We start from the raw sequence: 22,439 nt of genomic DNA on the forward strand, positions 1-22,439 counted from the left end.
GCCGGCCCCGTGCCAGTGGCACCGCGCTGCAGTGGGAGTCCTGGTGTGGGGGTAATGGGGGAGCTCCGGGAGCGTTTCCCCTGCGGTGTCCCCCCAGCCCCTGCTCACCTGGTGAAGTCCTCCTCCCCGATCATGTGTCGAGGGACGGGCGAGTACCGGGACGGGGTGGCCTGCGGGGGGGCGGGGTAGGCGGGTTTGCTCTCAGCGCTGCCGAGGTAACCCAGACTGGGGTTATGGCTTATGTGGTTATCGGCCAAGGCTGAGAAGGCTGCAGAGAAGGAAGAGACAAGATCAGGGGCAGGCGTGCTGGGCCCACGCCCCGCTGTGTCCCCGGCCCCCGTGGCCTTTCCAGACTCAGGTGCCCCCTCCCCCGGCCCCGCCGGGCCTGGCTCTGCGCCCGGGCGCTGCGGCGGAGGGGCCGGCTGGTGTACGTACTGCTGGCGTAGTCGGGGGGCGCGTACATGTCGTTGAGGTGCACGTTGCCGGGCTTGGCCACTTTCAGGTACACCATGTCGGAGGTGTTCTTCAGGGAGGCCACCGCCTCCTCGTGCCGCACGTCCTGCAGGTTGGTGTTATTCACCTGCAAGAGAGCGGCGGGTGGGGGGACACGGGTGTGAGAGGGGGAGGAGCGGGAGGAGAGAAAGGACGGACTCAGCGTGTCCCAGGCAGGCCCGTGACCCCCCCGGACTCTCCCAGGCGAGGCGGCTCCGGGGGGGGGGGCACATTAGCTGCAGTTTGCTCCCCAGCTGCTAGGCACATCGCCTGCTGCAGCCAGCTGGCCCCAGGGATCTCTCATGGCGCCTTCTGGGGTACCAGAGTCCCGCTGAGCAGGGGTCCCCAGGCCGCCTTCCACGCCACAGCCCCGAGCAGGCCCCTACCCTGCAGCAGGTAGGGCCCTCGGGCCCCCCCGCCTCCGGGTTCCAGCCTAGGGACCCCCTGCTGCATGGTCTGACGGCCCTCCCGCCTGCTGCTCTCCCCTGGGCTCTCTCCCACCTCCCGGCCACCACCACAGAGCCCTCCGCCCCTGCGGCTAGGCCCCCTGGGTCCCTGCCCGTCGGCTCCCAGGCCTGAGCCCAGGCGAGGTGGCACAGCTCCGTCCCGCAGTGCCCGCCTGCTCGCTGCTTTCGTCCTGCTCAGCCTGCCCTGCCCAGCTGGGCTCATCCTCAGGGAGACCTGACGCGCCTCCCCGGGGACCTGGCCCCTTGTTCTTGCGAGGGGCAGATTCTCAGCGCCACAGACCCAGGCAGGGAGCAGCAATCCCGTAGCCGATGGGGACCCGCCTGAAAGACTCTTTCCTGAGCCCCCTTTTCTGGCCTTCCAACCCCCCCGCGTCCAGCTCGTCAGCACACGCCCCGCAGCCAGGGCAACAGGTGCCAAAGGGTCCCGCCCTCCCTTCCAGACCCACGGGCCCTGCGCCTGTGGGGTGTGCCCCCAGCGCACTAACCCCCCAGCGCAGTCGTTACACCCTCCAACGAGCCAGCCCGCAACAATGAGACCCAGCACCCCGGCGCCCACTCGGCGGGACACCCAACCCGGGCTCCTAACAGAGGCTCCTCTTCGGCGCTTGCACCCCTCATAGCAGCCCCGCCCCTGGCGGCCCCCGCGAGCCTCCTCCGGAACAAGCTGCCCCGGCCTGTGTGTGGCGGTGCCAGCCCTGCTGGGACAGTCACCGTGTCTGCAACAGACCAGCCTGGGCCAGATTCGCCAGCTCCCGCACACGCTGCCCAGCCCTTCGGCTGCCCTCCTGGGGCGCCCCACTCGGCAGTGTACGGACAAAGCCGCAAGGCCGGCTCATGGCCCCGCTGGGCCCCAGGCGGCCAGGGCCCGGGCAGGAGTCCGGAGAAGGCGAGGCCCAGGCCGAGGTTCGGAGCTGCCACCTGGGCGACCTGCGCTGGGCTGCGGGGCCGAGGGAGGCGCGCTCACCGCCAGCAGCCGGTCCCCGATCTGCAGCCGCCCGTCCTTCTGCGCGGCCCCCCCCCTCGATGATCTTGGTGATGTAGATGCTGTTGTCGCCTGGGATGTGCTGGTTTCCGATCCCGCCCGCGATGCTGAAGCCCAGCCCTGCGGGGAACAAGAGGAGTCGCTGGCGGGGAGCCGAAAACCCTGCCGGGGCGCCCTGAGCTCGGCCGGCTCCTCGGCCTGGGCCCCCTGCAGCGTCTCTGGGCCGGGCCTCCCCGGCGGGGCTGGGCACAGGGAGCGAGTGGCAAGGACGGGGCTCTGCTCCCGGGGGCAGGGCGCTCCGGCTACCACACGCCTCTCCGAGGGGCGCAGGGAAAACTGCTGCACAGGTCCCCAGACCCCGCTCAGCTCAGCCCTGCCCCACAGCCCCGCCCCTCAGCCCTGTCCCTCAGCCCCGCCCCTCAGCCCCGCCCCTCAGCCCTGCCCCTCAGCCCCGCCCCTCAGCCCTGCCTCTCAGCCCTGTCCCTCAGCCCCGCCCCTCATCCCTGTCCCACAGCCCCGCCCCTCATCCCTGCCTCTCAGCCCCGCCCCTCATCCCTGTCCCACAGCCCCGCCCCTCATCCCTGCCTCTCAGCCCCGCCCCTCATCTCTGTCCCACAGCCCCGCCCCTCATCCCTGTCCCACAGCCCCGCCCCTCAGCCCTGCCCCTCAGCCCCGCCCCTCATCCCTGTCCCACAGCCCCGCCCCTCATCCCTGCCCCACAGCCCCGCCCCTCATCCCTGTCCCACAGCCCCGCCCCTCATCCCTGCCTCTCAGCCCCGCCCCTCATCCCTGTCCCACAGCCCCGCCCCTCATCCCTGCCTCTCAGCCCCGCCCCTCATCCCTGTCCCACAGCCCCGCCCCTCATCCCTGTCCCACAGCCCCGCCCCTCAGCCCTGCCCCTCAGCCCCGCCCCTCATCCCTGTCCCACAGCCCCGCCCCTCATCCCTGCCCCACAGCCCCGTCCCACAGCCCCGCCCCACAGCCCCGCCCCTCATCCCCGCCCCTCATCCCTGCCCCTCAGCCCCGTCCCACAGCCCCGCCCCTCAGCCCTGCCCCTCAGCCCCGCCCCTCATCCCTGCCCCTCAGCCCCGCCCCTCATCCCTGCCCCTCATCCCTGTCCCACAGCCCCGCCCCACATCCCTGCCCCTCATCCCCGCCCCTCATCCCTGCCCCACAGCCCCGCCCCTCATCCCTGCCCCTCAGCCCCGCCCCTCATCCCTGTCCCACAGCCCCGCCCCTCATCGCTGCCCCTCATCCCTGTCCCACAGCCCCGCCCCTCAGCCCTGCCCCACAGCCCCGCCCCTCATCCCTGCCCCTCATCCCTTTCCCACAGCCCCGCCCCTCAGTCCTGCCCCACAGCCCCGCCCCTCATCCCTGCCCCTCATCCCTGTCCCACAGCCCCGCCCCTCATCCCTGCCCCTCATCCCTGCCCCACAGCCCCGCCCCTCATCCCTGCCCCTCATCCCTGTCCCACAGCCCCGCCCCTCATCCCTGCCCCACAGCCCTACCCCACAGCCCCGCCCCTCATCCCTGCCCCTCATCCCTGTCCCACAGCCCCACCCCACAGCCCCGCCCCTCATCCCTGCCCCACAGCCCCGTCCCTCATCCCTGCCCCTCATCCCTGTCCCACAGCCCCGTCCCACAGCCCCGCCCCTCATCCCTGCCCCACAGCCCCGCCCCTCATCCCTGCCCCTCATCCCTGCCCCACAGCCCCGTCCCTCATCCCTGCCCCTCATCCCTGTCCCACAGCCCCGTCCCACAGCCCCGCCCCTCATCCCTGCCCCACAGCCCCGCCCCTCAGCCCACGGCCTGTGACTGGGGCGGGGTTAGGCCGCCGCAGCCCCTGCCAGGATCTCACCTTTGGGCCCTTTCATCAGGTTCACTTCCATGATAGTCTCAGGCGGGGGCTGCCTCCGCCGCACCACCAGCCGCACCACGGGCCCCGCCTCCTTCAGCGCCTCCACCGCCTTGCTGTGCACCACCTCGGAGACGTCCACCTCGTTCACCCGCAGGACGCAGTCGTTCACCCTGCCAGCAGCACACGCGTCGGCTGGGCCCCATGCACGCTGCACACCCCCCGCCCAGCCCACGGCTTGCGGGCAGATCCCCGGCCGGGGGCCCTCCTGCCAGGCCCAGCAGCATGTGGGGGCCAGGGGCCTGGGGCAGGAGCTCACCCCACAGTGGGCCAGCCACGCTGCCAGCCTGGGAAAGGCAGGAACAAGCGGGAGGGCTGGGCAAGGCAGGGCGTCTGGCAGCGCGGACACTGGCCGGCAGAGCCAGAAGGCAGCAAGGAAAAGGCAGAAGGTTCAGGGTTGTGCAGACCTGAGCGTCCCTGAGCTGGGACCCAGAGCAGAGGGCGGCCCAGGTTCCTGTGGGCGAGGGGCCCGTGGAGAAGTGACTAGGGAACCTGCCTCGGCCGGCTGCCAGGGTCCCCTGGGAGAGTGACACAGGCAGCGAGCGGCCGGGGGGGCGCCCAGAGCTCCAGGCGAGCCGGGCCCAGCGCAGGGGCTGGGTAGAGCTGACAGCGCGGCCGGGGGGGGTCCCAGAGCTCCAGGCGAGCCGGGCCCAGCGCAGGGGCTGGGAAGAGCTGACAGCGCGGCCGGGGGGGCGCCCAGAGCTCCAGGCGAGCCGGGCCCAGTGCAGGGGCTGGGTAGAGCTGACAGCGCGGCCGGGGGGGTCCCAGAGCTCCAGGCGAGCCGGGCCCAGGGCAGGGGCTGGGTAGAGCTGACAGCGCGGCTGGGGGGGGGTCCCAGAGCTCCAGGCGAGCCGGGCCCAGCGCAGGGGCTGGGAAGAGCTGACAGCGCGGCCGGGGGGGGGGGGCTCCCAGAGCTCCAGGCGAGCCGGGCCCAGCGCAGGGGCTGGGAAGAGCTGACAGCGCGGCTGGGGGGGGGTCCCAGAGCTCCAGGCGAGCCGGGCCCAGGGCAGGGGCTGGGTAGAGCTGACAGCGCGGCCGGGGGGGTCCCAGAGCTCCAGGCGAGCCGGGCCCAGCGCAGGGGCTGGGAAGAGCTGACAGCGCGGCCGGGGGGGTCCCAGAGCTCCAGGCGAGCCGGGCCCAGCGCAGGGGCTGGGAAGAGCTGACAGCGCGGCCGGGGGGGCTCCCAGAGCTCCAGGCGAGCCGGGCCCAGCGCAGGGGCTGGGAAGAGCTGACAGCGCGGCCGGGGGGGGTCCCAGAGCTCCAGGCGAGCCGGGCCCAGCGCAGGGGCTGGGAAGAGCTGACAGCGCGGCCGGGGGGCTCCCAGAGCTCCAGGCGAGCCGGGCCCAGTGCAGGGGCTGGGTAGAGCTGACAGCGCGGCCGGGGGGGTCCCAGAGCTCCAGGCGAGCCGGGCCCAGAGCAGGGGCTGGGAAGAGCTGACAGCGCGGCCGGGGGGGTCCCAGAGCTCCAGGCGAGCCGGGCCCAGCGCAGGGGCTGGGAAGAGCTGACAGCGCGGCCGGGGGGGTCCCAGAGCTCCAGGCGAGCCGGGCCCAGCGCAGGGGCTGGGAAGAGCTGACAGCGCGGCCGGGGGGGTCCCAGAGCTCCAGGCGAGCCGGGCCCAGCGCAGGGGCTGGGAAGAGCTGACAGCGCGGCCGGGGGGGTCCCAGAGCTCCAGGCGAGCCTGACAGCGCGGCCGGGGGGCTCCCAGAGCTCCAGGCGAGCCGGGCCCAGCGCAGGGGCTGGGAAGAGCTGACAGCGCGGCCGGGGGGGTCCCAGAGCTCCAGGCGAGCCGGGCCCAGGGCAGGGGCTGGGTAGAGCTGACAGCGCGGCCGGGGGGGGCTCCCAGAGCTCCAGGCGAGCCGGGCCCAGGGCAGGGGCTGGGTAGAGCTGACAGCGCGGCCGGGGGGGTCCCAGAGCTCCAGGCGAGCCGGGCCCAGCGCAGGGGCTGGGAAGAGCTGACAGCGCGGCCGGGGGGGGTCCCAGAGCTCCAGGCGAGCCGGGCCCAGGGCAGGGGCTGGGTAGAGCTGACAGCGCGGCCGGGGGGGTCCCAGAGCTCCAGGCGAGCCGGGCCCAGCGCAGGGGCTGGGAAGAGCTGACAGCGCGGCCGGGGGGGTCCCAGAGCTCCAGGCGAGCCGGGCCCAGGGCAGGGGCTGGGTAGAGCTGACAGCGCGGCCGGGGGGGGCTCCCAGAGCTCCAGGCGAGCCGGGCCCAGCGCAGGGGCTGGGTAGAGCTGACAGCGCGGCCGGGGGGGTCCCAGAGCTCCAGGCGAGCCGGGCCCAGCGCAGGGGCTGGGAAGAGCTGACAGCGCGGCCGGGGGGGGGGGTCCCAGAGCTCCAGGCGAGCCGGGCCCAGGGCAGGGGCTGGGTAGAGCTGACAGCGCGGCCGGGGGGGTCCCAGAGCTCCAGGCGAGCCGGGCCCAGCGCAGGGGCTGGGAAGAGCTGACAGCGCGGCTGGGGGGGGGTCCCAGAGCTCCAGGCGAGCCGGGCCCAGCGCAGGGGCTGGGTAGAGCTGACAGCGCGGCCGGGGGGGGGGGGTCCCAGAGCTCCAGGCGAGCCGGGCCCAGGGCAGGGGCTGGGTAGAGCTGACAGCGCGGCCGGGGGGGGGGTCCCAGAGCTCCAGGCGAGCCGGGCCCAGCGCAGGGGCTGGGAAGAGCTGACAGCGCGGCCGGGGGGGTCCCAGAGCTCCAGGCGAGCCGGGCCCAGCGCAGGGGCTGGGAAGAGCTGACAGCGCGGCCGGGGGGGGGGTCCCAGAGCTCCAGGCGAGCCGGGCCCAGCGCAGGGGCTGGGAAGAGCTGACAGCGCGGCCGGGGGGGTCCCAGAGCTCCAGGCGAGCCGGGCCCAGGGCAGGGGCTGGGTAGAGCTGACAGCGCGGCCGGGGGGGGCTCCCAGAGCTCCAGGCGAGCCGGGCCCAGGGCAGGGGCTGGGTAGAGCTGACAGCGCGGCCGGGGGGGTCCCAGAGCTCCAGGCGAGCCGGGCCCAGCGCAGGGGCTGGGAAGAGCTGACAGCGCGGCCGGGGGGGGGGGTCCCAGAGCTCCAGGCGAGCCGGGCCCAGGGCAGGGGCTGGGTAGAGCTGACAGCGCGGCCGGGGGGGGTCCCAGAGCTCCAGGCGAGCCGGGCCCAGCGCAGGGGCTGGGAAGAGCTGACAGCGCGGCTGGGGGGGGGTCCCAGAGCTCCAGGCGAGCCGGGCCCAGCGCAGGGGCTGGGTAGAGCTGACAGCGCGGCCGGGGGGGGGGGTCCCAGAGCTCCAGGCGAGCCGGGCCCAGGGCAGGGGCTGGGTAGAGCTGACAGCGCGGCCGGGGGGGGGGGTCCCAGAGCTCCAGGCGAGCCGGGCCCAGCGCAGGGGCTGGGAAGAGCTGACAGCGCGGCCGGGGGGGTCCCAGAGCTCCAGGCGAGCCGGGCCCAGCGCAGGGGCTGGGAAGAGCTGACAGCGCGGCCGGGGGGGGGGTCCCAGAGCTCCAGGCGAGCCGGGCCCAGCGCAGGGGCTGGGTAGAGCTGACAGCGCGGCCGGGGGGGGGCTCCCAGAGCTCCAGGCGAGCCGGGCCCAGGGCAGGGGCTGGGTAGAGCTGACAGCGCGGCCGGGGGGGGGGTCCCAGAGCTCCAGGCGAGCCGGGCCCAGCGCAGGGGCTGGGAAGAGCTGACAGCGCGGCCGGGGGGGTCCCAGAGCTCCAGGCGAGCCGGGCCCAGCGCAGGGGCTGGGTAGAGCTGACAGCGCGGCCGGGGGGCTCCCAGAGCTCCAGGCGAGCCGGGCCCAGCGCAGGGGCTGGGAAGAGCTGACAGCGCGGCCGGGGGGGGGGGTCCCAGAGCTCCAGGCGAGCCGGGCCCAGCGCAGGGGCTGGGAAGAGCTGACAGCGCGGCCGGGGGGGGGGGTCCCAGAGCTCCAGGCGAGCCGGGCCCAGCGCAGGGGCTGGGTAGAGCTGACAGCGCGGCCGGGGGGGGGGTCCCAGAGCTCCAGGCGAGCCGGGCCCAGCGCAGGGGCTGGGAAGAGCTGACAGCGCGGCCGGGGGGGCGCCCAGAGCTCCAGGCGAGCCGGGCCCAGGGCAGGGGCTGGGTAGAGCTGACAGCGCGGCCGGGGGGGGGGGGGGGGGTCCCAGAGCTCCAGGCGAGCCGGGCCCAGCGCAGGGGCTGGGAAGAGCTGACAGCGCGGCCGGGGGGGTCCCAGAGCTCCAGGCGAGCCGGGCCCAGCGCAGGGGCTGGGAAGAGCTGACAGCGCGGCCGGGGGGGGGGGTCCCAGAGCTCCAGGCGAGCCGGGCCCAGTGCAGGGGCTGGGAAGAGCTGACAGCGCGGCCGGGGGGGGGGGGTCCCAGAGCTCCAGGCGAGCCGGGCCCAGTGCAGGGGCTGGGAAGAGCTGACAGCGCGGCCGGGGGCCACCGGACGTGGGCAGGGTCCCGTGGGAGGGCCCTTCGGCGCGAGGGGGGCGGGGTGGGTCCGGCTCGGAGCGCGGTGGCGGCCTGACCGCTCAAAGAACCTGCCCCAATGCTCTGTCCTGAGCCGCCCGCCCCGGCCAGGAATTCAGGCCCCTCCTTCCACCCTTGAGCACTGGCCTGGGGCCGCGAGGAGCCCTGAGCCGCCGGGGTGCCGTGCCGCACGCCCAGCAGCCGCTGCCCCGCCCAGGGCCGCGCCGGGTACTCACCCCAGGCGGCCGTCCATCGCCGCGGCGCCCCCAGGGATGATCTTGGTGATGAATATCCCTGGGTCGTCGGGGACGTGGGGGTTGTCGATCCCCCCCGCGATGCTGAAGCCAAGGCCAGAGTTCCCCTGGGGAAGCAGAGCACGGGAGCTGCTCAGGGAGGCTCCACTCCCACGCCAGGCCCCTCCCCCAGGGTGCCACGGCTGCCAGCCCTTCCCACGGGGGGCCAGTTCTCTCTGGGGCAGGACCCGGATCCCCCAGGCCGCCCTGGCTCTCGCAGGCTGAGGACAGCGGGTTGCAGAGCTCTCCCTCCCACAAGCAGCGTCCACGCCGACAGGCTGAGCCCAGCCACGGCCTGGGGGATGCAGGACCAAACCCGCCCACAGTGCCAGCGGCTCCTGTGTGCGGGGAGAGAGCCAGGGCGTGTGTGGGCCTGGGTGAGCGGCGGGGGTGGGGGGGCAACTAGCAGGACACTGGGGGCCTGGGTGAGCGGTGGGGAGGTGGCTAGCAGGACTCTGGGGGCCTGGGTGAGCAGTGGGGAGGTGGCTAGCAGGACTCTGGGGGCCTGGGTGAGCAGTGGGGAGGTGGCTAGCAGGACTCTGGGGGCCTGGGTGAGCGGTGGGGGGGCAGCTAGCAGGACTCTGGGGGCCTGGGTGAGCGGTGGGGGGGAGCTAGCAGGACTCTGGGGGCCTGGGTGAGCGGTGGGGAGGTGGCTAGCAGGACTCTGGGGGCCTGGGTGAGCAGTGGGGAGGTGGCTAGCAGGACTCTGGGGGCCTGGGTGAGCAGTGGGGAGGTGGCTAGCAGGACTCTGGGGGTCTGGGCGAGCGGTGGGGAGGTGCCTAGCAGGACTCTGGGGGTCTGGGTGAGCAGTGGGGAGGTGGCTAGCAGGACTCTGGGGGCCTGGGTGAGCAGTGGGGAGGTGCCTAGCAGGACTCTGGGGGCCTGGGTGAGCGGTGGGGAGGTGGCTAGCAGGACTCTGGGGGTCTGGGCGAGCTGTGGGGAGGTGCCTAGCAGGACTCTGGGGGCCTGGGTGAGCGGTGGGGAGGTGGCTAGCAGGACTCTGGGGGCCTGGGTGAGCAGCGGGGGGGCAGCTAGCAGGACTCTGGGGGCCTGGGTGAGCAGCGGGGGGGCAGCTAGCGGGACTCTGGGGGCCTGGGTGAGCAGCGGGGGGGCAGCTAGCAGGGCTCTGGGGGCCTGGGCGAGCGGTGGGGGGGCAGCTAGCGGGACTCTGGGGGCCTGGGTGAGCAGCGGGGGGGCAGCTAGCGGGACTCTGGGGGCCTGGGCGAGCGGTGGGGGGGAGCTAGCGGGACTCTGGGGGCCTGGGCGAGCGGTGGGGGGGCAGCTAGCGGGACTCTGGGGGCCTGGGCGAGCGGTGGGGGGGAGCTAGCGGGACTCTGGGGGCCTGGGTGAGCAGCGGGGGGGCAGCTAGCAGGACTCTGGGGGCCTGGGCGAGCGGTGGGGGGGCAGCTAGCGGGACTCTGGGGGTCTGGGCGAGCGGTGGGGGGGGGAGCTAGCAGGACTCTGGGGGCCTGGGCGAGCGGTGGGGGGGCAGCTAGCGGGACTCTGGGGGTCTGGGCGAGCGGTGGGGGGGAGCTAGCGGGACTCTGGGGCCCTGGGCGAGCGGTGGGGGGGCAGCTAGCGGGACTCTGGGGCCCTGGGCGAGCGGTGGGGGGGAGCTAGCGGGACTCTGGGGCCCTGGGCGAGCGGTGGGGGGGCAGCTAGCGGGACTCTGGGGGCCTGGGCGAGCGGTGGGGGGGAGCTAGCAGGACTCTGGGGGCCTGGGCGAGCGGTGGGGGGCAGCTAGCGGGACTCTGGGGGCCTGGGCGAGCGGTGGGGGGGGGTGGCTAGCAGGACTCTGGGGGCCTGGGCGAGCGGTGGGGGGGAGCTAGCAGGACTCTGGGGGCCTGGGCGAGCGGTGGGGGGGAGCTAGCGGGACTCTGGGGCCCTGGGCGAGCGGTGGGGGGGAGCTAGCAGGACTCTGGGGGCCTGGGCGAGCGGTGGGGGGGCAGCTAGCAGGGCTCTGGGGGTCTGGGCGAGCGGTGGGGGGCAGCTAGCAGGGCTCTGGGGGCCTGGGCGAGCGGTGGGGGGGCAGCTAGCAGGGCTCTGGGGGCCTGGGCGAGCGGTGGGGGGGGGAGCTAGCGGGACTCTGGGGGTCTGGGCGAGCGGTGGGGGGGAGCTAGCGGGACTCTGGGGGTCTGGGCGAGCGGTGGGGGGGCAGCTAGCAGGACTCTGGGGGTCTGGGCGAGCGGTGGGGGGGCAGCTAGCAGGACTCTGGGGGTCTGGGCGAGCGGTGGGGGGGCAGCTAGCAGGGCTCTGGGGGTCTGGGCGAGCGGTGGGGGGGAGCTAGCAGGACTCTGGGGGCCTGGGCGAGCGGTGGGGGGGCAGCTAGCAGGGCTCTGGGGGCCTGGGCGAGCGGTGGGGGGGCAGCTAGCAGGACTCTGGGGGCCTGGGCGAGCGGTGGGGGGGCAGCTAGCAGGGCTCTGGGGGCCTGGGCGAGCGGTGGGGGGGAGCTAGCAGGGCTCTGGGGGCCTGGGCGAGCGGTGGGGGGGGGAGCTAGCAGGACTCTGGGGGCCTGGGCGAGCGGTGGGGGGGGGAGCTAGCAGGACTCTGGGGGCCTGGGCGAGCGGTGGGGGGGGGAGCTAGCAGGACTCTGGGGGCCTGGGCGAGCGGTGGGGGGGGAGCTAGCAGGACTCTGGGGGTCTGGGCGAGCGGTGGGGGGGAGCTAGCAGGACTCTGGGGGTCTGGGCGAGCGGTGGGGGGCAGCTAGCGGGACTCTGGGGGCCTGGGCGAGCGGTGGGGGGGGAGCTAGCAGGGCTCTGGGGGCCTGGGCGAGCGGTGGGGGGGGAGCTAGCAGGGCTCTGGGGGCCTGGGCGAGCGGTGGGGGGGGAGCTAGCAGGGCTCTGGGGGCCTGGGCGAGCGGTGGGGGGGGAGCTAGCAGGGCTCTGGGGGCCTGGGCGAGCGGTGGGGGGGGAGCTAGCAGGGCTCTGGGGGCCTGGGCGAGCGGTGGGGGGGGAGCTAGCAGGGCTCTGGGGGCCTGGGCGAGCGGTGGGGGGGAGCTAGCAGGACTCTGAGGGCCTGGGCGAGCGGTGGGGGGGAGCTAGCAGGACTCTGGGGGCCTGGGCGAGCGGTGGGGGGGCAGCTAGCAGGACTCTGGGGGTCTGGGCGAGCGGTGGGGGGGAGCTAGCAGGACTCTGGGGGCCTGGGCGAGCGGTGGGGGGGCAGCTAGCAGGACTCTGGGGGTCTGGGCGAGCGGTGGGGGGGCAGCTAGCAGGACTCTGGGGGTCTGGGCGAGCGGTGGGGGGGCAGCTAGCAGGGCTCTGGGGGCCTGGGCGAGCGGTGGGGGGGAGCTAGCAGGACTCTGGGGGCCTGGGCGAGCGGTGGGGGGCAGCTAGCAGGGCTCTGGGGGCCTGGGCGAGCGGTGGGGGGGAGCTAGCAGGGCTCTGGCATCGGTCTGCGTCACGGGGCCTGCATAGGTCCACTCCTCAGAACAGGCGACTTGCTTCCTCACAGGCAGCGCGCGTCCTGTCGGCCCCTCCCTCGTGCTCCGGGGCGGGGCGGTTCGATGCTCCCGAGCACTGGGGCAGACCCTATGGCCATCAGCAGAGCTACCAGGAGCTGAGGAAACCAGTCCCCCTGGGGCCTGCCCAGGCTGGAGGGAGCCCCCCGCTTTGCTCAAGGGCAGCCTCTCTTCTCCCCTCCCTGCCACTGCTCATGCGGGGGTCACAGGGCTGAGCCGGGCGCCGGGACTCAGGACGGCCTCGGACCTGCCGCAAGGCCTGGCTCAACCTGGCGGCGGATGCAGGGGCCCAGCTTGTCCTGGTACAAGCTCCAGTGTGGGAGCTAATTTCAGCTCCTCTCGGTACAGTCTAGGCCATTAGCTCGGTGGCGTCAGGCTCACAGGGAGACAAGAAGGCCCAGGCAGAAACTGCCCCCGTCCCAAGCCCGTTTACGGGAAGCTGTCTGTGCGGGTTAATGTCACTGGCACAGCGAGCCCCCGCGGCAGGAAAGGGCAGAGACGACTTCCCGGGCCTGCTGCTGATCTTGGACTCGAGCGTCTCTCCGTCGTGTGTATGGGAGACACGGGGAGATGCCACCTACCTGTGCGCGCGCAGGCGTGAGACCCCAGGCACGTGTCAGGCAGCCCCGGGGCCAGCAGCTGGGAGGGGAGTGAGTGGGAGAGAGCGGGGGGCGGGGGGGAGGTTGCTTATCAGCCGTGGGCGCTCGGCGGTCCACTTACCCGTTCCAAGACAATCTCCTCGTACTTGAACATGCCATCGCTGCCATTCACCTGGGGAGAGACAGACAGTGTGTTACGCCCCCAGAGATTCCTCCCTGGCTTTAGCCACCTTTGCCTCCATCATCTTCCCAGGAAGGCACATACCTGGGGGCGCCGGCGTTCTAGGGGCACTTACCTCTCTAAAACTGGGTGCAGCACAAAGAGAGCTGGGGCTAGGGAGCAGGGTCTGGGGGTAGGGACCAAAGATTTGTAAGGTGTAAATCTGACCCTGCATCTTAATATTGAGAATCAGGCTCCGTACCTGTGGCTCTCTAGCTGAGAAATCACAAACACAATCCCCCCTTACAATTAAGACAAACACATTTTCCTCTGGGCTTAATCCAAAGTCCAGAATTCCTTTGTCCTTTTGGTTTTCTTTTCTGTGACTTTAATGGCAGCACATTTACAACAATGAAAAAGACACTTATTTTTGGGTTATATACACGCACTATAAAATTAACCTCTGGAACTCATTGCTGCATGATATTATTGAGGTGAATAAAGTGGATTAATAACTTTTTAAGAGATTTATATATAATACTTAGCACTTAGCTTCTGTACATGTTCTACATGATTTACTAACAGGGACTAGTTAATATAGTGGAGTAAATAATTCTGAGAGCACTTTATTCCACTGATGTAGCTGGTCAAGCGATGTTAGGAAGCATAAGGAATGTGATGGAGCCTGGACAAACTATTCTAAAGGCATTATATAATTGAATGGCACAGCCACCTCTGGACAGTGTGTGAAACGCAGGCCACCCCACGCCGAAGGACATGGCAGAATTAGAGGAGGGGGAAGGAGAGTGCAGAGAATAATTGGGGGCATGGAGGGCAGATTGGAAAGGCATCTAGCGCGGAGAGTAAGAAGAGGAAACATGAAATAAAATGGTTTGCCAAAGGAAGATTGGGAGCTTTTGGTTCTCCTTGGCTCCTCACATAGGAACACGGGACAGTCAATAAGATCAAAAGGTGGTAAATTCAAAATTGATCAAAGGAGAGAGCCGTGCACACACTGTGTCATTGGACGGGACGTCACAGTCACTGAGACCCAAACCTTCAGAGAGCTCCTCAAGCAACCGGACTCGACTATGGATCACAACAGCCCCAGGTGTCAGTAATTGTAACAAAACCGGTGGCAGGGATAGTAGACGCCCAGCTTCAGGGGTAAGCCAGCATCTTACTACTGAGACCTGTGAGGGACCAGTGCACCCCCCTCGGCTCCTGAGCGGTTCCTGCTCTTTTCCCCTGGAGCCTCGGGCTGATGGCAGTGGGAGATACAACGGTGGGAGAGAGGGAGCTCAGGCCCAACGCCAGCTGGCAGTTCCTCCATGCCTAGCCCCGGTGGCTGTGGTTCCGAAATGGCCTGCAAACAGTTCACGTGCTTCGGTTTGCTTCGTACGGGGGATTAGTCGATAGCCCAGGGCGCTTGCTACAGATACGTCCGCTCTAAAATCTGAGAGGCCTCGGCTGCTTTCGCTCGGATTGACGGGTCACCTTTACCGCGTCTGGGCCCTGACTGGAGGGACAGGCACGTGCGCAGTCCAGGTTACAACTCACCCAACGGGCATATGCTCTCGGAGCCCCTGGGTCTGGGACATTCTTGCTCCACACAAAGTTCACGGGACGCAAACACCAAAGGGCTAAGAATGCAACACGACTGGAAGGCAACCGACTAGCCCCCGAGTGCAGCACGCTCTCCCCGCTCTGCCCCGTCCCCCCAGGGAGAGCAGCACTCCTTCCTGGGGGGACGCTCTCACCGCATCCCCCACATGCTTGTGGTCAGAAGCAGCTACAGCCCGAGAGCCCGAATCAGGAGAACTAGCAGGCAGCAGCAAATGGCGTTTCCAGGGGGGAGAAAACTTCACATCATTCCTGCTTCCCTCCTAGGCTCATTTTCTCCTCTGCCCTGGTGCAGACCCTCGGCGTCACAGCCTGTCTGTCAGGGCCTTGGCGAGCCGAGCCCACGGGACAGTGGCAGGAGCGATGGCTGAGATGGCACAAGGGGAGGGAGGAGAGGAGGGTCTGGCAGCTGTCATCACTCAGTGCTTCCCCAGCAGAGCGACTGGCATTGCCTGGAACCAGCTGTGCTGGAGCAGGGAGGCAGCAGGGGGCAATTTACTCGAAGAGCCGCATCTGCCGAAGCAAAACCCCGTTTCCATTCCCTGGGCATCCCTCCTTTAACTCCTCTGTTGGGGACGAGGCCACGGCCCGGCCACGCTCCCGGCTCCGTCCCTGGGCTGGGACAGCGTAGGAGATTAGAAAGGGGTAAGCCGCAAGGTGGAAATACCACACAGTTACTCCAGGGTGTGTCATGACTACAGGGTCTTTGTGAAAAAACTTCCCCTGCATCTAGACTGCAGCTGCGTTCTTTCAAAAGTAAATCGAAAGAGCGCGGCAGTTTTTTCGATCGCAGTAAACCTCGTTTTACGGGGAATAACGCCTTTTGTCGAAAGTGCTCTTTTGAAAAAAGCGCTATTGAATGCAAACGGTGCTTTTCCAAGAGAGCGTCTCGACTCCCTTTCGAAAACTCTGCTTGCAGTCTAGACGCAGCCCCAGAGAGAGAAGTCCAAAGGAAACTGCAGAGTCACAAAGGGGCTCGTAAAACGGGGCGACTGGGGTGCAATTCAGCACTGAGAAGCACAAAGCATTGCACCTGGAGAGCACAGCCCCGCTGCACCCGTAACACGATGGATCTGAACTAGCTGCTGTCCCTCAAGAGAGACCGGAGATCCCGGAAAACTGGTCCATGGGCAGCGGCCGTCAAGGAAGCAAACAGAAGGATGGGAACCAATGGGAAAGGGACAGAGACTAGGACATGAACTCCGTGTGCACCCCCACCTTGAATCCTGCAGGCTGCTCCAGTCGTCCCGTCTCAGGAAAGGAATATTTGGGTTGGAAAGGGGTAAACCAACCCGGGATCTGGAACAGCCTCTGGGAGGCGCTGTTAACAAGACTCTTCAGCTCGGGAAAGGCAAAGATGGGGAGATGCAGGAGAGGGCTCTACAATTATGGCTGGGTTAGAGACCGTGAATAAGGAAGTGCTGTTAATCCTTTCCAATACCACAAGATTTTGCCAGAGGCTGGGAATGGGCGACAGGGGAGGGACCACTGGATGGTTCCCTGCTCTGTTCCCTCCCTCTGGGGCACCTGGCACTGGCCACTGTGGGCAGACAGGACCCTGGGCTAGAGGGACCTTGGTCTGACCCAGTCTGGCTGTTCCCATGTTCTTAAGAACCCAATGAAATTAGCGGGAAACAGAGTTAAAACAAACAAAAGGAAATACTATTTACATGCTGCACGGTCAGCCTTGGAACTCCTTGCCAAGGGACATTGCGAAGGCCAAAACTGTAACAGGGTCAAAAGAGAACTTGAGAGGTTCATAGAGGACAGATCCATCGATGGCTGTTAGCCAGGGTGGGCAGGAATGAAAGCCCCTTCTCTGGGCGCCCCTAAACCTCCGCCAGACGCTGGGAGCAGCCGACGGGTTCACTTGCGAATCCCATGTTCCGTTCAGCAGACAGGGCTGGGCTGGCCTGACTCAGTGGGCCGTGCTTGTGTTCTGACGTGCTACGGATGAGGGCGCCGGAGAGCTGGGGAAGCCGGAAGGGTAGAATCTCTCCGCACCGGAGCTGGGAGAGAAGCACACGTCCCAGCGGTGCCAGCATCACTCATGGAAGGACAAAGCTGGGACCCTGGAGGCCAGGCTCGCCATGGCAACCGGAAACGCTGAAGGAGGAGATCCAGCTCCTCCATCGTTGTCAGGGTACGGAGACAGCTGCAGCAGAACCTCTTTCCTTGGAACGCCACAGAGACTCCGCCAGGCCCAGCTCCTGAAGCGACTGGACATCTGCCATGAGTCACGGCACGGCAGGGGTGGGAGGGAGAGCTGAGAGGGGGGACGGAGCAAGGCGGACTGGAAGGTCACCTAGTCCGGTGCCTTTGACAGAGGCAGGGCCGGGTATGATCCAGGCCCTCCCTGACAGGTGCTTGTCCAACCAGTTCTTAAGAACCTCCGCTGGGGGGGACTCCACAGCCGCCCTGCACGATTTAGGCTTGTGCTCACCCACCCTGACGTTGAGATTTCCCCTCCCGCCCCACCTAAGCCGTGTCCCGAAGGAATGATTTCCAGAACCCGGCGCTCCCTGGCAAGGCTGGCCATGGCGTGCTGAGCTGCCTCCGAGTTACCCGCAAGGGGAAGGGGCACACAATGGCCTGCGGGTCCTGGGGCGTCAGGCGTCAGAGCTGCAGCCGGGAGGAGGAGGTGGCGGCAGATGATCTGGCTGCACAGTGGAGGCGTGAAGCGCCTTTGGCAGCGGCTCTGGTGGAGGCTGCTGCTGTACAACCTCTGCGGAGGAGCGGGCAAAGCAGAACGGCCAGGGAAGGGCCAAGATTTCATTTATGCAGATGATCTTTGCATCCTAGCCAGCGAGAAAGGGTTGAGGGCACTGAGCACGGTCTGACTGGTTCCCTGAGGATATTCGGAAAGTGCTCTCGCACTCCCTAGCGAGGCCCAAGTATGCGCCTGCCCCCGGAACCCTGCCAGGCCAAGCACACTCTGGAGATAACGGGACGGACGGCACAGCCCTCAAGCACTAGGAATATCCAGGGCAGCCGGGGTCCCAGCCCATCACCCGATCCCCCGTCCTCCCCGGTCCGAGCACTGGCCTGCGTGCTTCTCTGCACTCTGGGCCAGGGCGTGTTCCTGGCACCTGGCGCCCGGAGGAGGGGCGTCCCGGCCCCACACTGCTCACGTCGCCAGGCCCAGCTGTGCAGCCCATTCGTCTCTCCTACTCTTTCCAGGGCAGTTTTCACCCCGTGGGAACCCCCCGTGCCCGGGTGTGCCGAGCGCTTCGGAGGCCACTGCATCCCAGTGGCAGCTCTGGAACAGGTGGGGGACAGCTGGGTGCAGTCCGAGCACACGCTCTGCCCTGGAATCAGGCTGTCCTCACTACCCACGGGCGGCGATCACATCACAGCTGCATCTCTCGGGGAGCGTTAGGAAAACCTTTCCCCTCCGGCTCCCCCCTCCCTCTCTCGGTGTCAGTGCCAGGCCTGGTGGAGGCTGCCTGCTGCAATCCAACCTTGGCCACAAGCACGTCGCTCTGACTCGGCAATGCTGCTCCGCGAAATTCCGGTTGGATGCAGGACACATATGGCCAAGCAGCTGTGCAGCTGTCAAACAGCTGTCTCCTTCCACCCAGAGTCAAGCCCTTCCTTGGGCTAACGGTTCTATCTTATGGGTCTCCTCCCTTCCTCCAGGCTCTCCTCCTAGCACGACTTGCCTACCTCCTCCTCCCTCTCCCATCACCCTGAGCACCACAACACTGACAAGTGGGTTAGCTCTTTGCTCTGCCCCCTCACGGGCCTTTCTCGCCAAAGCCCTTGGCTCAGTAAACCTTTGGGGCCAGGCAGCCCCCGTAGAATCCTAGAATCTCCAAGGCAGGACCAATCCCAACTCAATCACCCAGCCAGGGCCTTGTCCAGCCGGGACTTAAACACCCCACCCCCTCCCTAGGGAACCCAGCCCAGGGCATCACCACCCTCCATGGGAAATAGTTTTTCCTAATGTCCAACCTAGACCTCCCCCACTGCAACTTGAGCCCATTGCTCCTTGTTCTGCATCCGCCCCCACTGAGAACAGCCTCTCGCCAGCCTCTTTGAAACCCCGTCACGTTACTGGATTTTAAAGGGAACAGATAGATCACCGAGGCACCCACGGGGGGCGGGGTGTTTGCCCTAAAGTCTGTACAAAGGGGCCACGTGATGTGTCAAATGAAGGTTTGTGTCCTGCTGATTCTGTGTCTGCCACTCGTGCACTTGTGTGACGTGGGTATGCGGAGCTGTGACTGTGGGCTCTGGCTGGGGCTGTGAACATTCTCTGCCCCAGACGGAGCGATGGGCCTGTGCTGCCGGCTGTACGGAAGGGTTGTCCAGTCAGTGACTGTGCTAATTAGCAGGGCCCCCAGGCCCACGGCTCTCAGGGTGGCCCACACACACCTGAGGGATGCGGCTGGGCCCTGCAAACCAGCCAGGGCATAACGGCGGCTGGCGTGTGAAACAGACAGGTCACTTGGCCATGTGACCCGCTCCAGCCTGGGAGACACCAGCAATGGATATAAGATGCCAGGAGGCGGACGCGGCCTCCACCGTGTCTTTAATCTGGCTACCGATCCGGGCTGCAGCCTGGCGAGGGACAGAGCCGGGGAGGGCTGCTGCCCCGTCCTGCCGTAGGACGTGCACCAGAGACTGCTAAGCAGGCCGGTTGTAACATCTCTGCTGAGAGCCTGTATCGAGAACTGGGAGACTGGTGCATGTCACGAACTCGCCTCAACAGCCTCCCTCTCCGCCTTTTCTTTCTTCTGGTAATAAACCTTCAGATTGTAGATTCTAAAGGACGGGCCCAGCGCGATCTTGTGGGTAAGAGCCAGAGTGTAAGTTGACCAGGGATCTGTGGCTGGTTCTTTGGGACTAGAGGACCCCTTCGGGGTAGGTGAGGTCGGGTTCTATAACCCCTCACCCGTGTGCAGGCCCGGGGCTGATTGGGGCGCAGGGAGAGCTGGGGTGTCTGAGGGGTTTTGCTCGTGAGGTTCCTGCTGGCCGGATTGGCAGCTGGAGCGCTCGGTGTGACTGGTGTGTGGCCTGTTTGGAGGTCTCCAGTGTGCGGTTGTGGGGAGCCCTGGTTTTGAGCAATTCACCCTGAGCGGGCGCCCGCAGTGGTGCCCTGACCTGGCCCGTCACACCCCCCTTCAGGAAGTTGCAGGCTGCTCTCAAATCCCCCCTCTCTTCTCCTCTGCAGACTAAACAGACCCAAGTCCCTCAGCCTCTCCTCATAGGTCATGTGCTCCAGCCCCCTCAGCATTTTGGTTGCCTCCACTGGCCCCTCTCCAATGCACCCACGTCCTTTCTATAGTGGGGGGCCCAGAACTGGACACAATACTCCAGATGTGGCCTCACCAGAGCCGAATAAAGGGGAATAATGACATCTCTGGATCTGCTGGCAACGCTCCTCCTAATGCCTCCTAATATGCACCCTTGTTGAACCTCATCAGATTTCTTGTGGCCCAATCCTCTAATCTGTCCAGCTCACTCTGGACCCTTCCCTGCGTCTCTACCTCTCCCCCAGCTTAGGGTCCCTATTTCTGTTTAGCACCTGGCCGGAGTTGCTGGTTTCCAGCACATGGTGATCTCTGTGCTGACCCCAAGCCCTCTGCCTGAGCTACTGGTGCATGTTTGGGCCAATCCCCGGGTGCTGCACTCCCTGGCGGGTCTTCGTGTGCGCCTCAGAGGCCAGGGCCCTCGCTCCCAGAGCCCTTCTGATCATCGGCCAGCCCCGGGCCCTGCGGTGGGCCAGTGTCTCCCCTCCTTGAGCAGCCCACCAGCCGGTCCCACCCACTTGCTGCGGGTTCCAGCCCAGGGCCCTGTGGGGTAGCCCCGAGTGGGCTGTGAGGCCTGGCCCTTGCCCCACTGAACAGCGGCCCCTCCCTGGGCCACGCCCCCAACCCTTCCTGGGTAGCTCCTCCCCGACGCCTGGGACAGGCCCTGTTGCTGGCTGCCTGGGGTCTGTCTCCTGCACGGCCCAGCCCGGCCCGGGGTCCGTCCCTTGTCTCCTGCCCCAACTCGCCTGAGGGAAGGTTTTATCGTGTGCCCACAGCCTTAACTGGCGGCAGGCGCTCCCGTCAGTCCACCCTTCAGATGGGCTTCCGGTGCCCCATGGTGGCCTACTCCAGGAACATAACCCCTCCCCCAACTGCCCGTGTACCTGCCCTCCACCCGGCCCTGCAGCCCCTGCTCTCGGCCTCCACACACCACGGCTCACACGCATGAGCGCGGAGAAGGGCCCCAGCAGAAACACAGGCAGACCAGCGTCCCTGCCAACCCTCCACCGCCACCGAGCAAGCAAAGACCAGCAGCCTGCCAGTGGCACGCACAGCTCCAGAGGGCACGTCTCCACGTGCACCTCGTTCGAACGCGGGATGCAAATGCAGGCGACAAACTGCTAATGAAGTGGGGATTTAAATATCCCGCGCTCCATCCGCAGGATCCCGCCGGCGCGTCACTCCGCTGGCCAGCTGTTTCAAAAGTGGAAGTGCGCCGGGACGCGTTAGTTTGAACCAAACCCCTTGGCTGGAACTAACCTTACCCCTCGGCTGAGGGATAGACACGGGGGCAGAGGAGCTACTCGACCTGGGCCCAGGGGTGTAAACTGGCCAGCCACAAACGCTGGCCTGAACTCAGACGCAGGTTTCTAACCATCGGACGAGCTCTGGGACAGCCCTGCCAGGGCGCAGGGGGCAAACCCGGCTTGTTTCAGGACTGAAGTTGAGGGAGGGGCGGAAGGGTGGGACCCTTACGATGCACAGGATGCATCCGCCACTGCGGGCAGCAAATCTCTCGATGGCTGGAGGAGGGGCGGGAGGGGCGGGCTCTGAATTATGACAGAGAAGTCGTTCCCGGGTGTCTGCCTGCGGGTCTCCCCCACACGCCCTGGGGATAACTGAGCACCACATGGGGGGATCCCCCCAGGTCAGACGGGCAGAGGCCTCGGGGAGGGGCCTGCGCTTCCCCCTCCTGCGTGGGGCACAGCCACTGGCTGGTGTGAACTAGCGTCAATGCGGCGCGATGGAGGAGGCGAGCGCCCAGCCGCAGGGGAGGGGTCTGGCCCGGGCCCAGCCGCGAGGACCAGAACGCTCCCTTGTGGCCTGAGAGCCCCAGGGCCAGCAGGCACAGCTGCTGTGTGACAGACCCACACTGCCAGCTACGGCTACCGCCACAGGGCAGAGCCTGGGATCAGCCAGGCTGGCAGCAGCCGTGCGCAAAGCGGCCTTCCTGCCGTTGGCTGTCTGCTGCAGCGTGGCAAAGGCACCGCCAGTGTTGCTAAGACACAGTCGCCTGAAGTACCAGGCAACGGGGATCCACGGAGCCACGTTCCCGGGGGTGGCGCAGGAACACGCTGACCCGAGCACAGCACGGGTGGGAGGCAGGAGCCGGGGCCAGGGGACGGCTGGTACTAAGCACAGAGGGAGTGCGACACGCCCCGGGGGGCTTGGGCACGAGCTGGGCCCCCAGGCCCTCTGAGCGTGGTGACCAGGAGGGCACCGTGACTGCCGTAGGGACCTTTGCCAGAGGCCGCCCAGGGGACTGCCTGGGACAGCTCAGCGGGGCAAGGCGAGGCCAGCAGCGCCCATGAGGCATGCAGTGTTCTACTGGGCCCGCCCCTGGGGACCACGGCCAGCGCCAGGAGGCCCAGCCGTGGCTCCACGTGGCCCACTCTGTAACCAAGAGAACGGCCAGGCTGGGTGGGCCCACAGTGGCCAGGGCCGGGTGCCTCAGGGCAGTGAACACAACAGGGAACCATTCCATGATCCCTCCCATGCCCCGTTCCCAGAGGCCAGGGCCCCAGCCCTGCCCACCCTGGCCAAGAGCCATCGCTGGCCCCAGCCGCCACCGATTCATCTAGGTCAGAGGTGGCGATTTCAGGAGGGCAGCCGGGCACTGCCTGAGCCGCAGGCAAATGCTCCGCCGCCGAGCTATGCCCCCACCCCTCGGGGCAGCTACCAGGCAGCGCAAGCGAGGGAGGCGCCGGACCCTGGGCGAGTCGCTCAGGTCTGAAGCCGTCTGTTCGGGGAAGCTGGAAGCATGGACCCACCCGCTCTCCGCCGGGCACCAGGCAGCTCTCGCTGG

The 22,439-nt window shown here is 68.0% G+C and overlaps 1 protein-coding gene across 1 annotated transcript in view; it reads right to left on the bottom strand.

The window, feature by feature from the left end:
• DLG3 (discs large MAGUK scaffold protein 3) overlaps positions 1–22,439 on the bottom strand; it is a 169,711-nt gene that overhangs the window by 68,732 nt on the left and 78,540 nt on the right. The window contains 7 exon segments of the mRNA XM_075917662.1: positions 109–268; positions 436–580; positions 1,924–1,977; positions 1,979–2,061; positions 3,800–3,969; positions 8,483–8,607; positions 12,717–12,767. Coding sequence (XP_075773777.1) covers positions 109–268; positions 436–580; positions 1,924–1,977; positions 1,979–2,061; positions 3,800–3,969; positions 8,483–8,607; positions 12,717–12,767 — 788 coding nt within the window.

The sequence above is a fragment of the Pelodiscus sinensis genome, unplaced genomic scaffold (assembly GCF_049634645.1).
Source record: "Pelodiscus sinensis isolate JC-2024 unplaced genomic scaffold, ASM4963464v1 ctg71, whole genome shotgun sequence".
NCBI lineage: Eukaryota > Metazoa > Chordata > Testudines > Trionychidae > Pelodiscus > Pelodiscus sinensis.